General features: G+C 39.5%; 1 protein-coding gene across 1 annotated transcript in view; it reads left to right on the top strand.

Annotated features, from left to right (window-relative positions):
• Positions 1–16,742, top strand: part of LOC126215310 (histone-lysine N-methyltransferase 2D-like) — a 459,193-nt gene that overhangs the window by 409,503 nt on the left and 32,948 nt on the right. The window contains exons 69-71 of the mRNA XM_049941991.1: positions 752–970; positions 13,830–13,939; positions 15,328–15,571. Coding sequence (XP_049797948.1) covers positions 752–970; positions 13,830–13,939; positions 15,328–15,571 — 573 coding nt within the window. The remainder of the gene's footprint in view (positions 1–751; positions 971–13,829; positions 13,940–15,327; positions 15,572–16,742) is intronic.

The following is a 16,742-nucleotide window of genomic DNA, read 5'->3' as shown; positions in this document are numbered from 1 at the left end:
CATAGTTTGATAAAGGTTCTCTAATAGATGAAAGAAGAAACATTAATGGACACAGTCTGTAACTATTACACGTATGCAAGCTTAAATTTGTTCCTCAAATTTTCTTAACCTTTTTGGTGTTTGACACTACAAAATTAATGACAATGGTCTAACAAGATAAAAACTGATTATTAGTAAATAAATTTTAGTGGAACTAAACAAAATTTGTTTTATTTTCACTTTTTAAAAAAGTAAATAAATAAAAATAAAAAAGTAATACTTCCATATTTGCTACCAGTAACACACCGACATCTCATTTCCTGACATTTTATTTTGATGAAAAATATCAAAAGGATGGGAATTGTGAGATCATTTATACGGGAACTGAGAGATCATTTATACACCAAAACATACTTTTGTAGCATGCCAGCTAAAATACAGTACTTACCTGTCACAACAGTATTTTCAAGTTTCACACAAAGATAATTTTTGCACCAACTAGAAAAGCTGTACCCGGTCGAACTAGGTACGTAGCGAGGAACGCATTCTAGCACCGTTAGTGTCTCAAATTGTACACGTCTGTAGAGCCAGTCTGCAAACTCCCGAACAACACTGTCTGAACTTATACGTTCGTTATCATTTTTGCTACACATTCTCACGAGTGCTTTCACCCTTCACCCTTTCCGTGCAGGCATCGCGACCACTCCGCAGCCGTGAAGCGGTATCGTCTTGTCGAGCACCAGTAGTATCTACTCACCTTTACGCTTTGCAGCCCGTCACGCCGACCGGCAAGGCAAAAGTGGAAGAGCCCACGAGTGCGGAGCCCCCGGCAGAGGAATTTCAGCGCCCCGAGAAGCGCAGCCACCGGGCGGCAGCTGGCGAAGAGCCCGCCCGCAAGGTGTGGAAGGGCGTCCGCTACCGCTACTGGAGCCTGGGCTCCGTACAGCCGGCAACCAAGTACAAGAAGCCGACCGAGCGGGAGATTACAGAGGTAAGTGAGGACTACGAGCTACGAGAAGGCATTTTGTCATTGCGGTGTCGAGAAATGTACGTTTAAAAAAGTTTGCCTCGGGTATTAATTGAGCAAACCGTTATGCTGATGTTTATTGAGAATGAGGGGAGTGCTATACACCAAACTGATCATCCAAATCACCAGTTTGTGTATTGCTATTTAACTTACACTATTTTAATGAAGTTCATGATACTTATAATTAAAAATTAGGGAAAAATGATCTCAGTGCAGCTATGAAATATGGTTTCAATGCAAGTAATTCACTCCATAAAAGTTATCTACTGACACCACTTGACAGAACTGTCCCATCGACAGTTGAGAAGGGAACACCTGCCCTCGACATGTTTCTTAAATAGGAACATTGTCAACAGTCAGGTTAATATCACTATCTGATATGGGATGTAAGTAAAGTTTCTCACAAATTGTCATCCATTGAGCAATGCAGTGGCATAAGCAGAATTTGTTATTGTTATTTGACTACAAACTCCAGGAATATGTTTCATCAAATGATTTTCAGTGAATTGCATTGAAGAAAATGGATTAAATTGATGTGGTTGTCACTATTTGGAAAGGGTAGTTCATTCTCCAACACTTCTAATGAAGGGCACTCGAGCATTAGGGCACTCGAGCATTCTATCTCGGAACAGAGAAATGGACTCGCATTAACGATTTTTTAGAACTTTATCTCCATCCCACAACATCCACCAGAACAGCTTCTCGTTCCTGGAAGGACAATATCAGTAGAAAGTGGGGTGTGAAATGATTCGCGGATGACTGAAATTATTGGATATTTGATAACACTATTCAGTGTGGGAAAACACATTTACTTTTATCGGGGCTGCCAACAAAAACTCGTAAAGGTTAGAATTCACAGTAGGTATAGTCCCTATCAATTCAGACAAAAAAAGCACTCCATCTTCAGACCACAAGTGGCCCGTCGGGACCATCCGAGTGCCATGTCATCCTCAGTCGAGTATGCGGATAGGAGGGGCGTGTGGTCAGCACACCGCTCTCCCGGTCGTTGTGATGGTTTTCTTTGACCGGAGCCGCTGCTATTCGGTCGAGTAGCTCCTCGATTGGCATCACAAGGCTGAGTGCACCCCGAAAAATGGCAACAGCGCACGGCAGCTGGATGGTCACCCATCCGAGTGCCGGCCACGCCCGATAGCACTTAACTTCGGTGATCTCACGGGAACCGGTGTATCCACTGCGGCAAGGCCGTTGCCCCATCAATTCAGACAAGCTAGGAAAAAATCTTAACTTCATAGTTTCGGATGTTACTGAATTTAGCAAATGTCAAAATGAAGGACTATGTAAGGAACATGTATTTATTTGATTTCTCCAAAAAAAATAAAAAAAAATAATTTTCTGCTCTAAGATACAGCCCTCCGAAGATTACACTGCACATACCATTTTGAAGATGCGATTTTGTAAAAAATTTCAAAATGCTGTATCTCTGGAACAGTTCTAGATTTTTTAAAAATATAATTGCTTTATGATTACAAAGAAACCTCCATTTGGACTTATCTGTCCAAGTCCTTTTACTATAGCATTCTGAACATTTTTTTATAATTTATGGATTTTTTTAGTCTCCAAAAATGCCAATCCATAAAATTTTGATTTTTTTCTGTTGCTTAGTACCATATAGCTATACTTTTACTGAAAAGGAGAGCTTCTACTTTTAGGTTGAATAGGTTTTGTGAACAATTGAAATTTTTGCCATACGTAAAACCTGTTTTATTATCGCATAGCAGGCTCATAAAAATCAGAACTTAACCTTATTTAACATAATTTTAGTTTTGAAAGATGAGTAAGAGACTCATTTTCCAAGCCTTTTAAATAGTTCCAGAAAGTATATGAAAGGTCCAAAGACGTAAAGGTTTCAATTTATACAACTTCTGTGCACTCTGTTTTGTACTGAAATTAGCCAGTCTGCTGCTGCGGTGTGTGATGTCCTTAGGTCAGTTAGGTTTAAGTAGTTCTAAGTCTACAGGACTGATGACCTAAGATGTTAAGTCCCATAGTGCTTAGAGCCATTTGAACCATTTGAGCCATTAGCCAATCAGTGAACTAAAAATATGTTCCACTGCTTGAGTATCTCCCTTTGATATAGAGTGATGCCTTCCTGTTGAACCAATAAGAGCTGTAGCACTTACAATCTGCAAAGCATTGTGAACAGGAAGTGAGCACTTGTGGTGTTGTTGCTGTCCTTCAGCTGGAAACCTATATCCGGCATCTGGTCCATGTGATAGCATAAAGTTCACTATAATTAGTTTAACTCATAACCGGTGTCTATAATCTCTGCAATCCACCAGTCACTGTCACACACACACACACACACACACACACACACACACACACACACACCACAAACATCCCCGTACTCAGGTTGTGAATCTGAATATTATTGTGCTGTTTCTGAAGTGTTGGCCGAGCGATGGAAATTTCTTCTTTCTTGCTCTTTAAAGTTTGTGCAATATGAGTTCGCCCATCACTTTGAGTCCAGAAATGTGTCTTCTGAATTCCTTTCACAGGTGGTTTGCTTGGACCTTTTTTTTTTTTTCCTGCTCACGGAATTCTCCGATTTCCTCTTCGGATCAAAGAATGAGGGCTGCGGATGTGTAAGATTTCACGACTCTCGTAAAATCCTCAGCATTCTGAATCACAGTTGTATTTGGTCTGGAAAGATTGTGTTTTGTAGCATGGTGATTGGTACCACTATATATCCAGTCAGTTGGCACAAGCAACTTACTCAATTTAAACAGCTGGTAACGATTTTTAAAATGACTAGGAGCACAATCAGAAATAATGCTGATATTCTCTGCCCCTGTTTGCAGTTGAAGAATTTTGCACATTGCTAGCAAAGCTTGTGCTGAGTCATGTCCTGTGTCATCACCTATAACTGCAATACTTCTACATCTACATCCATACTCCGCAAGCCATCTGACAGTGTGTGGCGGAGGGTACCTTGAGTACCTCTATCGGTTCTCCCTTCTATTCCAGTCTCGTATTGTTCGTGGAAAGAAGGGTTGTCGGTATGCCTCTGTGTGGGCTCTAATCTCTCTGATTTTATCCTCATGGTCTCTTCGCGAGATATACTTATGAGTGAGCAATATACTGCTTGACTCCTCGGTGAAGGTATGTTCTCGGAACTTCAATAAAAGCCCGTACCGAGCTACTGAGCGTCTCTCCTGCAGAGTCTTCCACTGGAGTTTATCTATCATCTCCGTAACGCTTTCGCGATTACTAAATGATCCTGTAACGAAGCGCACTGCTCTCCATTGGATCTTCTCTATCTCTTCTGTCAACCCTATCTGGCACGGATCCCACACTGGTGAGCAATATTCGAGCAGTGGGCGAACAAGCGTACTGTAACCTACTTCCTTTGTTTTCAGATTGCATTTCCTTAGGATTCTTCCAATGAATCTCAGTCTGGCATGTGCTTTACCGACGATCAACTTTATATGATCATTCCATTTTAAATTACTCCTAATGAGTACTACCTGATAATTTATGGAATTAACTGCTTCCAGTTGCTGACCTGCTATATTGTAGCTAAATGATATGGGATCTTTCTTTTTATGTATTGGCAGCACATTACACTTGTCTACATTCAGATTCAATCGCCATTCCCTGCACCATGCATCAATTTGCTGCAGATCCTCCTGCATTTCAGTACAATTTTCCATTGTTACAACCTCTCGATACACCACAGCATCATCCACAAAAAGCTTCAGTGAACTTCCGATGTCATCCTCAAGGTCATTTATGTATATTGTGAATAGCAATGGTCCTACGACACTCCCCTGCGGCACACTTGAAATCACTCTTACTTCTCTCCATTGAGAATGACATGCTGCGTTCTGTTATCTAGGAACTCTTCAATCCAATCACACAATTGGTCTGATAGTCCATATGCTCTTACTTTGTTCATTAAACAACCGTGGGGAACTGTATCGAACGCCTTGCGGAAGTCAAACACGGCATCTACCTTGTGGTCTTGTTTTGAAAATATGTCACTGCTGTAAAAATGAAACCTGGTCATTACTCCAATGATACCTGTACTTCTTGTGGGAGAATTACAAACAGAATTACAAACCAGTTCTCAGCAAAATCATGGTGAAGCACTAAACATAGTTCTTCTGCCTGCACACAACCTTTAACTTCTGCAATGTGTTGTTGTTGCAATTTCTTCAGATGTTGGTGTGTTACTGCTTTCAGGGGCCATGTACCAAGTTCATCAATGAAACTGTCAGAGGCAACAGTTTTCTAAATTAGTTTATTTCCCTACCATCTCGCATATGTAATTTCTGCAGAGTTATCTGCTACGCCTGCCAGGCCAAGTGTCTGTAAAAATGGTCCTCCCTCTCCAGGGCAGTCACACATTCTTGAAACAAACAAGTCTCTCGCTTTAAGTCACAGACTACTAATGACTTCACACGCCCAACTAAGGTGTCATATGTCGCATGCTCCAGTAAGTTCTTCAAAGTTACCATCCAAAGTTCAAAATTGGCGCAGTACACATATAAACAGACATCTCTAGGTGGGTATGGAACCACCCACTTAGGTCGTAAAGCATAAAATTTTGATCTTCCGATATGTGAAGTTGTGTAGTTGCTCTTATAAATTGCAAAAGTTTCTTTAATACTGCGAGTCATGTACCTCTTCACTTTCACAATTTTTTGACCTTCAACTGTTATAGTGTCTTTTTTTTTTTAATTATTTATTTACAAGTCAAGTTCTGTAGGACCAAACTGAGGAGCAAATCTCCAAGGTCACGTGTCAGTACGTGAAATTACAGCATAAAAATAATAATAATAAACACAATCAGCAATACAATAAGAATCAGCTTAATTTTTCAAGGAACTCCTCGACAGAATAGAAGGATTGATCCATGAGGAAACTCTTCAGTTTCGATTTGAAAGCCCGTGGATTACTGCCAAGATGTTTTAATTCGAGTGGTAGCTTATTGAAAATGAGTGCAGCTATATACTGCACATCTTTTTGCACAAGAGTTAAGGAAGTCTGATCCAAATGCAGGTTTGATTTCTGCCGAGTACTAACCGAGTGAAAGCTGCTTATTCTTGGGAGTAAGCTAATATTGTTATCAAGAAATGACAGTAAGGAATACATATATTGAGATGCCAGTGTCAAAATATCCAGACTCGTGAACAGGTGTCGATAAGAGGTTCGTGAACTTAACACCACGTATGGCCCGAACCACCCATTTCTGAGCCAAAAATATCCTTTTAGAATGGGAAGAGCTAACCCCAAAATATAATACCATATGACATAAGCAATGAAATAAACAAAGTATACTAATTTTCGTGTCGAACGATTACTCACTTCTGATACCGTTTGAATAGTAAAAATGGTCTTTGTACAATGGTCCTGAATGTGGGCTTTCCACGAGAACTTACTATCTATCTGAACACCTAGAAATTTGAACTTTTCAGTTTTACTAATCATATGCCCGTTCTGTGAAATCAAAACGTCAGGTTTTGTTGAATTGTGTGTTAGAAAATGTAAAAACTGAGTCGTACTGTGATTTATCGTTAGTTTATTTTCTACAAGCCGTGAACTTAGGTCGTGTACTGCACTATTTGAAACTGAGCCAATGTTGCACACAACATCCTTTACTAGCAAGCTAGTGTTATCAGCAGACAGAAATATTTTAGAGTTACCCATAATACTAGATGGCATATCATTTATATAAATAAGGAACAGGAGTGGCCCCAACACTGATCCCTGGGGCACCTCTCCACTTGACTGTACCCCACTCAGACCCCACATCACAGCCATTCTCAACATTGTGAATAATGACCTTTTTCTGTCTATTGCTAAAGTAAGAGGTGAACCAATTCTGAGCAACTCCCCGTATTCCGTATTGGTCCAACTTCTGGAGCAATATTTTGTGGTCGACACAATCAAATGCCTTAGTTAAATCAAAAAATATGCCAAGCGTTCGAAACCTTTTGTTTAGCCAATCCAGTACCTCACAGAGAAAAGAGAATATAGCATTTTCAGTTGTTAAACGACTTCTAAAGCCGAACTGTACATTTGATAGCAAATCGTGTGATATAAAATGATCAATTATCCTTACATACACAGCCTTTTCAATAACTTTTGCAAACACTGATGGCATAGAAGTAGGTCTAAAATTATCTACATTATCCCTCTCTCCCTTTTTATAAAGCAGCTGTACTACTGAGTACTTCAATCGCTCAGGAAATTGACCATTCCTAAAGGAGAAATTACAAATATGGCTAAATACAGGGCTAACATGTGCAGCACAGTACTTTAATATTCTGCTAGGCACTCCTTTGTCTTCAGTGATTTAATTATTGACTCAATCTCCCTCTTGTCTGTATCACAGAGGAGTATTTCAGACAGCAATCTCAGAAAGGCATTTGCCAAGAAAATTATGTGATTTCTTATAGAAACTAAATGTTTATTTAATTCACCAGCAATGCTCAGAAAATGATTGTAAAATACTGTACATATATCTGATTTATCAGTAACAGAAATATTGTCACTGCGAGCTGACTTTATATTGTTGACCTTGTGCTGCTAACCAGACACTTCCTTCACAAGTGACCATATGGCTTTAATTTTATCCTGTGAATTAGCAATTCTATTTGCATACCACATGCTCTTTGCCTTCCTAATAACATTCTTAAGCACGTCACAATACTGTTTGTAATGGGCTACTGTAGCTTGAGTGTGACTACTTCCAACATTTTGATGTAATTTCTGCTTTGTTCTAGAAGATATCCTTATCCCACTAGTCAGCCACCCTGGCTGCCTATTGCTAGTACCCCGTTTAGAACGTTCTAATGGAAAGCAACTCTCAAAGAGCATGAGAAATGTATCAAGGAAAGCATTGTATTTAACATCTATGTTATCGGCACTATAAACATCCTGCCACTCTTGTTCCTTGACAAGGTTTAAAAAACTCTCTATTGCTGTTGGATTAACTTCCCTACATAATGTGTAATTAAATATGACATTGGTTTGAGTACAAAAGCCTTTTAATGTTAAACTTTGTGCATCATGGTCTGAAAGGCCATTCACACTTTTACTAACAGAATGCCCATCTAGTAATGAAGAATTAATAAAAATATTGTCTATGGCTGTGCTGCTGTTCCCCTGCACTCTAGTTGGAAAAAACACAGTCTGCATCAGATCATATGAATTTAGGAGATATACCAACATCGCTTTTCTTGCACGATCATATACAAAATTGATATTGAAGTCACCACATGTAACTAATTCGTGGTATTTCCTACAAGGTCAATCAAGAACCCTGTCTACCTTGATCAGAAATGCTCTGAAGTTGGAGTTAGGGGAGCTATAAACAACAACAATTAGAAGTTAAGTCTCACTAAATTCAACAGCCCTTGCACATTCAAATATCTGTTCAGTGAAGTGTCGTGCGTCACGATACGTCTGTGGACTCAAAAGGAATATTTTTTTTACGTACATAGCCACTCCCCCACCCCGCAAGGAACTCCTTGAGAAACAGCCAGCTAATCTGTATCCTGGTAAAGGAAGCCTCCAAATTGTCAAATTGTTTAAGTGGTGCTCTGATATACCAATAACATCAATAAGCAGTTCACTAACTTTATCTCTAATACCTCTTATATTTTGATGAAATATGCCAATTCCTTCTCTACTCGGAAGCATTACATCCTCGGAAGGTGAGCCCTTAGTTAGAGGGACTTACTTTAAGCAGGTATACCTATCAGCCGACTTCAATCTAAAAATGGTGCAGCTCTAACACTAACTACTACAGGAATTTTTCCCACTACCGCCCACTATGCTGTCACCTATAAGCTTTGCCAGCCTCCCCTTGCCATACCTACTGAGGTGCAGGCCACGCCTAGTGAAAACCGATCTACTGATAGACCCAGCTGGCACCACTGAGATGTGACCCACACCTTCTGTCACCAGCCCCCTCCCCAGCCCCAAGTTAACGTGTCTCTCCGGCGAGAATAGCCCCATTTAACATCCACATAAAATGACTACACTATTTGAACGTGAGCTGCTTCATGCCTTAATAGGGATCTGGTCTTCCAAAGGCTCCTTTTACAGACCTCACATTTCTTGATTTGCCAAACATGTTCTTTGAAACTGATGGAACATGGTTCAAAATTGTTTTCTTTGAAAATGTAACTGAAATAATAGTTAAAACTTGTTCCTTTTCACCGTAGGATGCGCAATCTTCAACAACTGAATTGATATTTGTGAAAAATTCCTGGTCAGAGGTGCAAGAGTACTTTGGTTCATTTGTTCTGAAGATGGAATTTCTACTTTGAAGAGTGTGGTCAGTTTTGCTGTAGTGAATTCATCCATAGCCTAGTAATTTCCTTGCACTTTCTTGATGCATAGAGTGTATGACTGAACTTCACTGACCACGGTTTCTTAACAGCACTAACACCTACCTCTGTAGTTGGCTGATTCAGGGTATTTAATTCTTCCTCTACTGATGCAAAATCTGCACCATGGGAGGCTTCACCTCATTCAGATACTATCATTGTCGTTACTCTGTCAAAACATTTAGAACACAAAAAGTCATCAATGGAAACATCTTCACTTTGAAACAGAGTCTTCAAATGATAACACTTATTCCCATTGTGAACAAAGTCTGTTTTTTTGTTTGTCTTACGTATCACTCTTTTATGGATATGCAAATAGTTAGCCAATTTCACTCTCCTGTGACCCCAGTCAGAAGACATTTCAAACAGTCCTTTTCAATTCAGTTCAATTCAATTTTTATTATCACATAACATGCCTTATACAATCAAAGATTGTCACATAGGTGACTTGTCAGTTTTACACTATATATAACAATACTAAAAATAGACAATAAACTAATAATATACATGGTGTAACATCTTCAAAGAGGTATTTTAATTACAATTATAATGCATTGTTACCATTCATGAAATCTTCTACACTATAGTAACATTTATCTTTCAGATATTTTTCCAGGTCTCTTTTGATACCATTTACATTTGGGTCATCCATATCTTTCCATATTTTATTTACAAATTTCATGCCCATATAGTATGGGGTTTTTTCATATGATTTTAAATGGTGGGTAGGTAACATGTAGCTCGTTCTATGTCTAGTATCATATTGATGCAAGAAGAAGTTGCCCTCAAAAAGTTGTGGGTTTCTTTTTGTGAAAGTGAGAGTTTCATAGATGTATATGCTTGGAATGCTCATTAGATCCAGTTTTACAAATAAAGGTTTGCAGTGTTGCTTTGGTTTTGCTCCCACCATTGCTCGGATGATTCTTTTTTGTAGTCTAAAAGCTCTAAGTAAATTTGTTTTTTCAGACCCCCAGGAAATTATACTATACCTAATGACTGAAACAAAATATGCATTATATACAGTTTTTCTTACAGCTAAATCAGTAATACTATACAAGATATTCATAATATATACAAGGCTATTCAGTTGACCCAGTATGTTGTCCACATGGCGACTCCATAACAGGTTTTTATTGACTAACACGCCAAGGAATTTGACACAGTCTGCTGTCTCTAATTTTTTGTCCATATACCTTATTTCACTTATAGACTGTGCAGATTGTTTTGTGGTAAAATGAACAATTTCTGTTTTTGTAAAATTTAATGTCAAGTTATTGTTTTTGACCCATGCCTCCACTTCCCCAAGTGTTTGTTCAATATGACGAATTAGGTCTACCTCATTTTTACAACAGACTACAGCTGTTGAGTCATCTGCATAGAGGATAGTATCAGACTGGACCTGACATGGCATATAATTAATATAATATAGAAAAAGCAGTGGCCCTAATATTGAGCCTTGTGGAACACCTAATTGAGTGTTTTTCCAGCCAGAGAGAAATTTCTTGCCATTGATGTTAATAAGTACTCTTTGTTTTCTGTTTGCCAAGTATGATGACGTCCAGCTAAGAGATTTGCCTTGAAAACCATAGCGTGCCAATTTTTGGAGAAGCAGGTCATGATTTACTGTGTCGAAGGCTTTGGACAGGTCACAAAAGATGCCTGACACACACATTCTATCATCAAGACATCTGCTGACTTTTGTGACTAGTTCATTTATTGCATGGACTGTGCTGCGGCCTTTTCTGAAACCATATTGATTGCCTAAGATAATGCTGTTAGATGAATTGTGATTTTCAATCTGATCACATGCAGCTCCTTTTCACAAAACACACTGCGACTGTGTCAACTGGCAAATTCCTCACGAAAACACAGAACTCGATGGATGGTCTCAAATTTCTTAGAAGCCTCTTCAGTAAACAAATTAGCACTGAACAACTACAATACAGAAACCTGTAATGAACAACCACAACAAAGAAACTGACACAAAACTACAACAAAGTGTAAAAAATATCTACAACAATGCAAGTGCAAAGAAATAACTGCAACAAAGAAAGTGATAAGAAATAACTGCAACAAAGTCAATAGAAGTAAGAAACAACTTCAGTGAATCCTTGAAAGTTAAAAAAATGATTTTTTAAGATAAAACCTGTCCAACTTAAAAGTGGAAGCTCTCCTTTACAGAGAATATGGCAGTAATCGGCAGACAAAATCTTAACTTTTCTGGACTGGCATTTCTCAAAAAATATTTTTTGTTTTGTAAATTATAAAAAAATTCAAAAGACAACAGTAAAAGAACTTTGACAGATATGTCCAAACTGAGGATACTTTTGGAAACATAAAGCAATCATCTTTCAAATAAAGAGAACTCAAACAAAATATCTTGAACTATTACAAAGATTTTTAAAAAATTTCCTAAATTCACATCTTCAAAATGGTGTTTGCAGTGTCATCTTTGGAGGCCTGCATCTCGGGGCAGGATTTTTTTTTTTTTTGAGAAAACAAAAAAATACGTATTTCTTACTTACTCCTGAATTTTAACATATGCTAAATTCAATAACATCCGAGACTACAAAGGTAAACCCCCCTCCTCGCCTGAAGTGATACGGAATATGTCAGTATGATTTAGTCGAATGTAAATGTCTCAAATACTTGAGTAAACGAACTCAATTGTTTGACAATAATTAAGGAGCTGGGGTACAATATTTTGTATCTTTACAGTTTGCACATGTACAGTTAAATTAGTTTCCTATCTAAAATAGATACACTTTTTGATAAAACTCGTGTCACTTACCATCATTAAGCATTTCATGTCAACATAATTCCATAATGTTATTCCGACAACACATCTACATGGCTCACTTATTGCCCCTAAAGTGCACAACCTCTTCAGTGACATCAACATCTATTGGTCTCTTACCATCAACCAAATCTTGAGAGTCGTACAGTATTGCTCCACTTGTACGAGCTATTAACTGTGAATGTCGGTAGAAAAAAATACCCGTGTATCTTACAAAGTCGTACAAGAACAAAAATAAAGAGAGGAAACATTGATGAGATATTTCGCATACGATTGACAAATGTTGATTGTAACAGAGGTAGTCCTGAATCGGTTAAGCTGTATGGAACCACTTGCCTCTGTGATGGTCAACAGCATTGTTATTCAAATGTGCTCTGCCCCGAAAAACTTTTGGAATTGACTATCATTGCTTCGTCTTTTTATTCGTGTACTTAGACGTACGATTTTTAAGGGCACGCTTTCCGATTGGCGACAGGACAGTGCTGTGACGTGGCAGTAGTACGAGACTTGCATCATCCTAATTGAATCGTTCACATTGAAAATGAAGCTATAATGCTCTGATACCGGAATGAAAATAAACGTATTTGTTTGCTGCGTGTTGAAAGTTCTGTTCCCTTATACGAGGAATATAATAGCTTTGGGACTAGCACATTGCTCCCCTACGTGAAGAGCCTCAAATTATTCTGCTCTCAGTGTTACCTATACACTTTCATATGTGTTGGTAAGTACTTTACTACCATCAGTGCAGTAACTCAAAACTGGTTACTTCAGACTCTTATACAAAGGGCTACTGGAGAGCAGACTGTGTCAAATGCAAAGTCTTCGGCAGCACCAAAACTTTTCTGTCCTTTCCGTAATGTCACACCGTGTCGAGTCCTCGTAACGTAGGGCGAGACACTGTAACAGTTGGACTTTCAACTAGCAAATTCTATAAGCTTGGTGGTATTAAAAATGGCATTTTAGAAAATGTGAACATATTAGAGATGTTTCTGATACTGAGCTCAAACTGTGTTTAGCTGTGCTATAGGAAAGAAATATGAAATATTAACAGGAAGAAAGAGTACAGAATTTGATTCTGCAAGAGCAAAGTTGCACCATCACAATAAATCTGAACAACATGAGGAAAGGGAAACCTATTTCTTGAACTTGGTACTTTGCTACAGCTTTCATAAATTCAGTTGTGTGCTCTTGTTGCTGAAATTAATGATAGAAAGTTAAGACACAAAGATAATTTAGAACACGCCTTTAAAAATTTTAAATGTAAAATGTAGACTACACTTTGATACATTTTAATCTTGTACAAATTCTTTTATTACTGCTGAAATCTAGCTTAACTGAGTGTCTGACACATCCCGTCTGCAACTTTACCCATAACTGGCAAAGACTGCTTCTCGCTGTATAATGCCTTACTTCTGACATATTAGTGCAGGGCCTCGAAGGCTCTACGACAGTTTGTGTGTCGAGTGTCCACACGTTATTTAAAAGTTGAACCCTGGCACAAATGCTCTCGCAAAAGAATAACGAACAGAAATTAGTGTCTGTTCTGTCACGGTGCATGACACTTTGCAGAAAATTTAAAACAACTGATCCAGTGATTTTGATAAATGACTTCTGCAGTTGTGCGTGTGTTGCCTAGTACTCTCACAATTGTATTGTTTTGCAGATGCTGTTTCGCATGGGGATCACAATGGCACCATCAAAAATGCCCGAGGACACTCGCAAATGCCTGTTCTGTCATCAGATAGGAGACGGAGTGGCCGACGGGCCCGCCAGGTGAGTGACTGTGCCGTTCTCAGTCTGGAATGTGGAATTTTTTTGTGGCCTCTCTTAGTAACAGCAATTATTTACTCAGCGAGTGCCATACATTTATAGGAGTGTACACGTAAAACTTACTGTGGTAATGTGTGTGTGTGTGTGTGTGTGTGTGTGTGTGTGTGTGTGTGTGTGTGTGTGTGTGTGTAGACATATGGTTTGAAACCAGATAACATTTATACATTCTGCAGTACACTGTAAGCTATTCCTCACTATATTTATGACAGAGGCTAATTATTCTCAAGCTGCTTTAAAATTTTCTGTCAGTGATTTCAATTTCTTTTCCTGTAAATTACAAGACATTCATCCTTCTACATACAGAGAATTCGCTATCAGTCTCTGTCATCAGCTAATCATGCGAACATCTGGTCTGTGCCAGGTACAATTATCACAGATTTGTCATTATCCTAATTGCTTTCTTCTATTAGTTTTTTGGGCACCAGTCCACAATTACATACCAGAAGACCGAAGTAGATACACTGAGGCATAGTGTTTCATTATTGTGATGTATGTCTGTTTCCTTAATCTGTGAAAATTAGACGTTAGTTTCTTACGTATCGCCTAAACAGGGCGATTCTGTGAAACTCTGCCACCCACAAAGCTAGCATTTGCGCCGATGTTGTCGTTCTCGGCAGTCCGTCTTCTTGCGTCACTCGGTTTGAAGTAGCTCCGAACGGTATGCCGAGATTAACTCTCACATTTTGTCTCGAGGCTAATAGTGCTCGTGCCTAGCGAATATTACACGTTGTCGCAATGAGCTGGCACACGGGAAGTAGTTCACGTAGAATACGAGTGAACCCGGCAGTGCTTTGCAGTTGCTAAATATACGTGGGAATTGGATGTACGTCCCGATCTCCTTCTCTCCCTGTCCGTCCACTGCCTCCTCTCCCCTACGTTTATCTCATCCCTCTCCCTCTGTCGACCACCTCCTCAGCCGTTTCTGCCCGAGCACTCCTTCCCCTCTCCCACCACCTCATCTGCCCTGCTCCCTCTGTTCATCCCCTCCTCCCCCATAGCCCTATTCTAAAAGTGAACCCGTTCCGTCGTTTTCCAGTTCAAATGAGAGTGAGCGACGACAACCTGTAGAAGTTTTGCAGCAATCTTACAGTAAGCCCGCTTTTCAGTTCTCGTCATTTATTTTCTCGACCTCACTGTGGAAACGCCCCATTACGAACGGACTAATCTTACCACTTCTGGAACTTCCGTGTCTCATTGGCGAGACTACGTATACGGACGGAGGGCGAGATGTCGGAATGTAGTCGAGGTCGATACTGTCAGATGAGGAAAAAGTAAGGTTGTGCGGACTGTTCTTACTACTAGCTGTCACTTCTTTCCCGCTACATTCGCAGGCTTCTCAACTTCGACGTGGATCGCTGGGTGCACCTGAATTGCGCACTGTGGTCGGACGACGTGTACGAGACGGTGAACGGTGCATTGATGAACCTGGAGAGTGCGCTGCAGCAGGGGATGCAGGCGACGTGCGCACTTTGCACCCAGGCGGGCGCCACGGTGCGCTGCTTCAAGCTCCGCTGCTCCTCCGTCTACCACCTGGGCTGCGCCGTCAAGGACGGCTGTGTCTTCTACAAGAACAAGGTAGCTCGCGCCTCGAGGAATTCGATTTGACCCTTTTCTACTTTCTGTGCTTTTTGTGCTATTGTAAGCCATTAGCAGTTAACTGAATTCTCATTTTGCACGTGGTAGAATGTGGAAATAGCTGCACAGTCTTAAAAAATTTTTAAGTTCCTTCCCCTCACTTTTGGCCATCTACACTACTGAGACAGCGAGTGTGTGTCGGCTAACGTTACGGAACCGAATTGTTTGATCTGTCACGAGTCCAGATCGTTTGACTGTCTGAACTGCCGCAAGACCGCATCGGTCTGTCAGTCGGAACGGTTGCTGTTACAGCTACCGGAAAGGTTGCTTAGCCCTCTTCGAGGAGTGACATTAGTCTCCTCATTCCACAGACACCGTCTGGTACGGTCCAACTACTGTATTACTGTTTGTATTATTGAAATGTGTGGGCCCACTGTGGTGAGATATGTGGTTTGAGTGTTTCCCAATGTTCTCACAGTTGATGTAGTTATTGGATTCTCAATAATGCCTTGAAAGTCTCAGTTTAGTGTACTGTCCCTGTTGACAACATCGTTTGAATGGCTAAAATGTGTTGAATATTTTCATTACTTGGCAGATTTTTTGTTAGTTTTTATACTTCTCTAGCTAGAAGAATTGGGCTTCATTCATGTGAACTGTCCGTCTTTATGGGTACAAAACTTCTGTTGAAATATTGTAGCTGTGAGCTGATATGTTTCTGACATGTGTTCAATTTGAATTCTTTTCTTGCACTCAATTTATGGTAGACATTGTAAATAGTACTATGAAAGATGTAAGAGACACTGCAAATAATTAAAACGTGTGTTTCAATAAATGTACCAATTGTGTTGTGATGAGCTCGTATGTAACCTACATGAACAAGTGGCAAGTTGTCACGAATGTGTTCCTAATTGTTACATTAACTAGCTATGGCATTGTCCACTGTGCCTATTTATAAACTCACTCTGTACATATGTGTGACATTATTTACAAAGTGATGAAATAAGGCTCAATTAGTATTTTTTTAATAATAGTGTAGAAAACTGGAATTGCTGATAATATACAGATGCTTTCAAAAATAGTGTTTTCCGTTAAACTACAGATTTAACGTTTGACGAGCTTTTGTATGGGATTCTATTTATACGTGTGTATGTGTAGGCAGAAGTTTTCTATT

This window comes from Schistocerca nitens, chromosome 12 (genome assembly GCF_023898315.1).
Source record: "Schistocerca nitens isolate TAMUIC-IGC-003100 chromosome 12, iqSchNite1.1, whole genome shotgun sequence".
Taxonomy (NCBI): Eukaryota; Metazoa; Arthropoda; class Insecta; order Orthoptera; family Acrididae; genus Schistocerca; species Schistocerca nitens.
The sequence above is the reverse complement of the archived record's forward strand: the minus strand, read 5'-3'. Positions and strand labels throughout refer to the sequence as shown.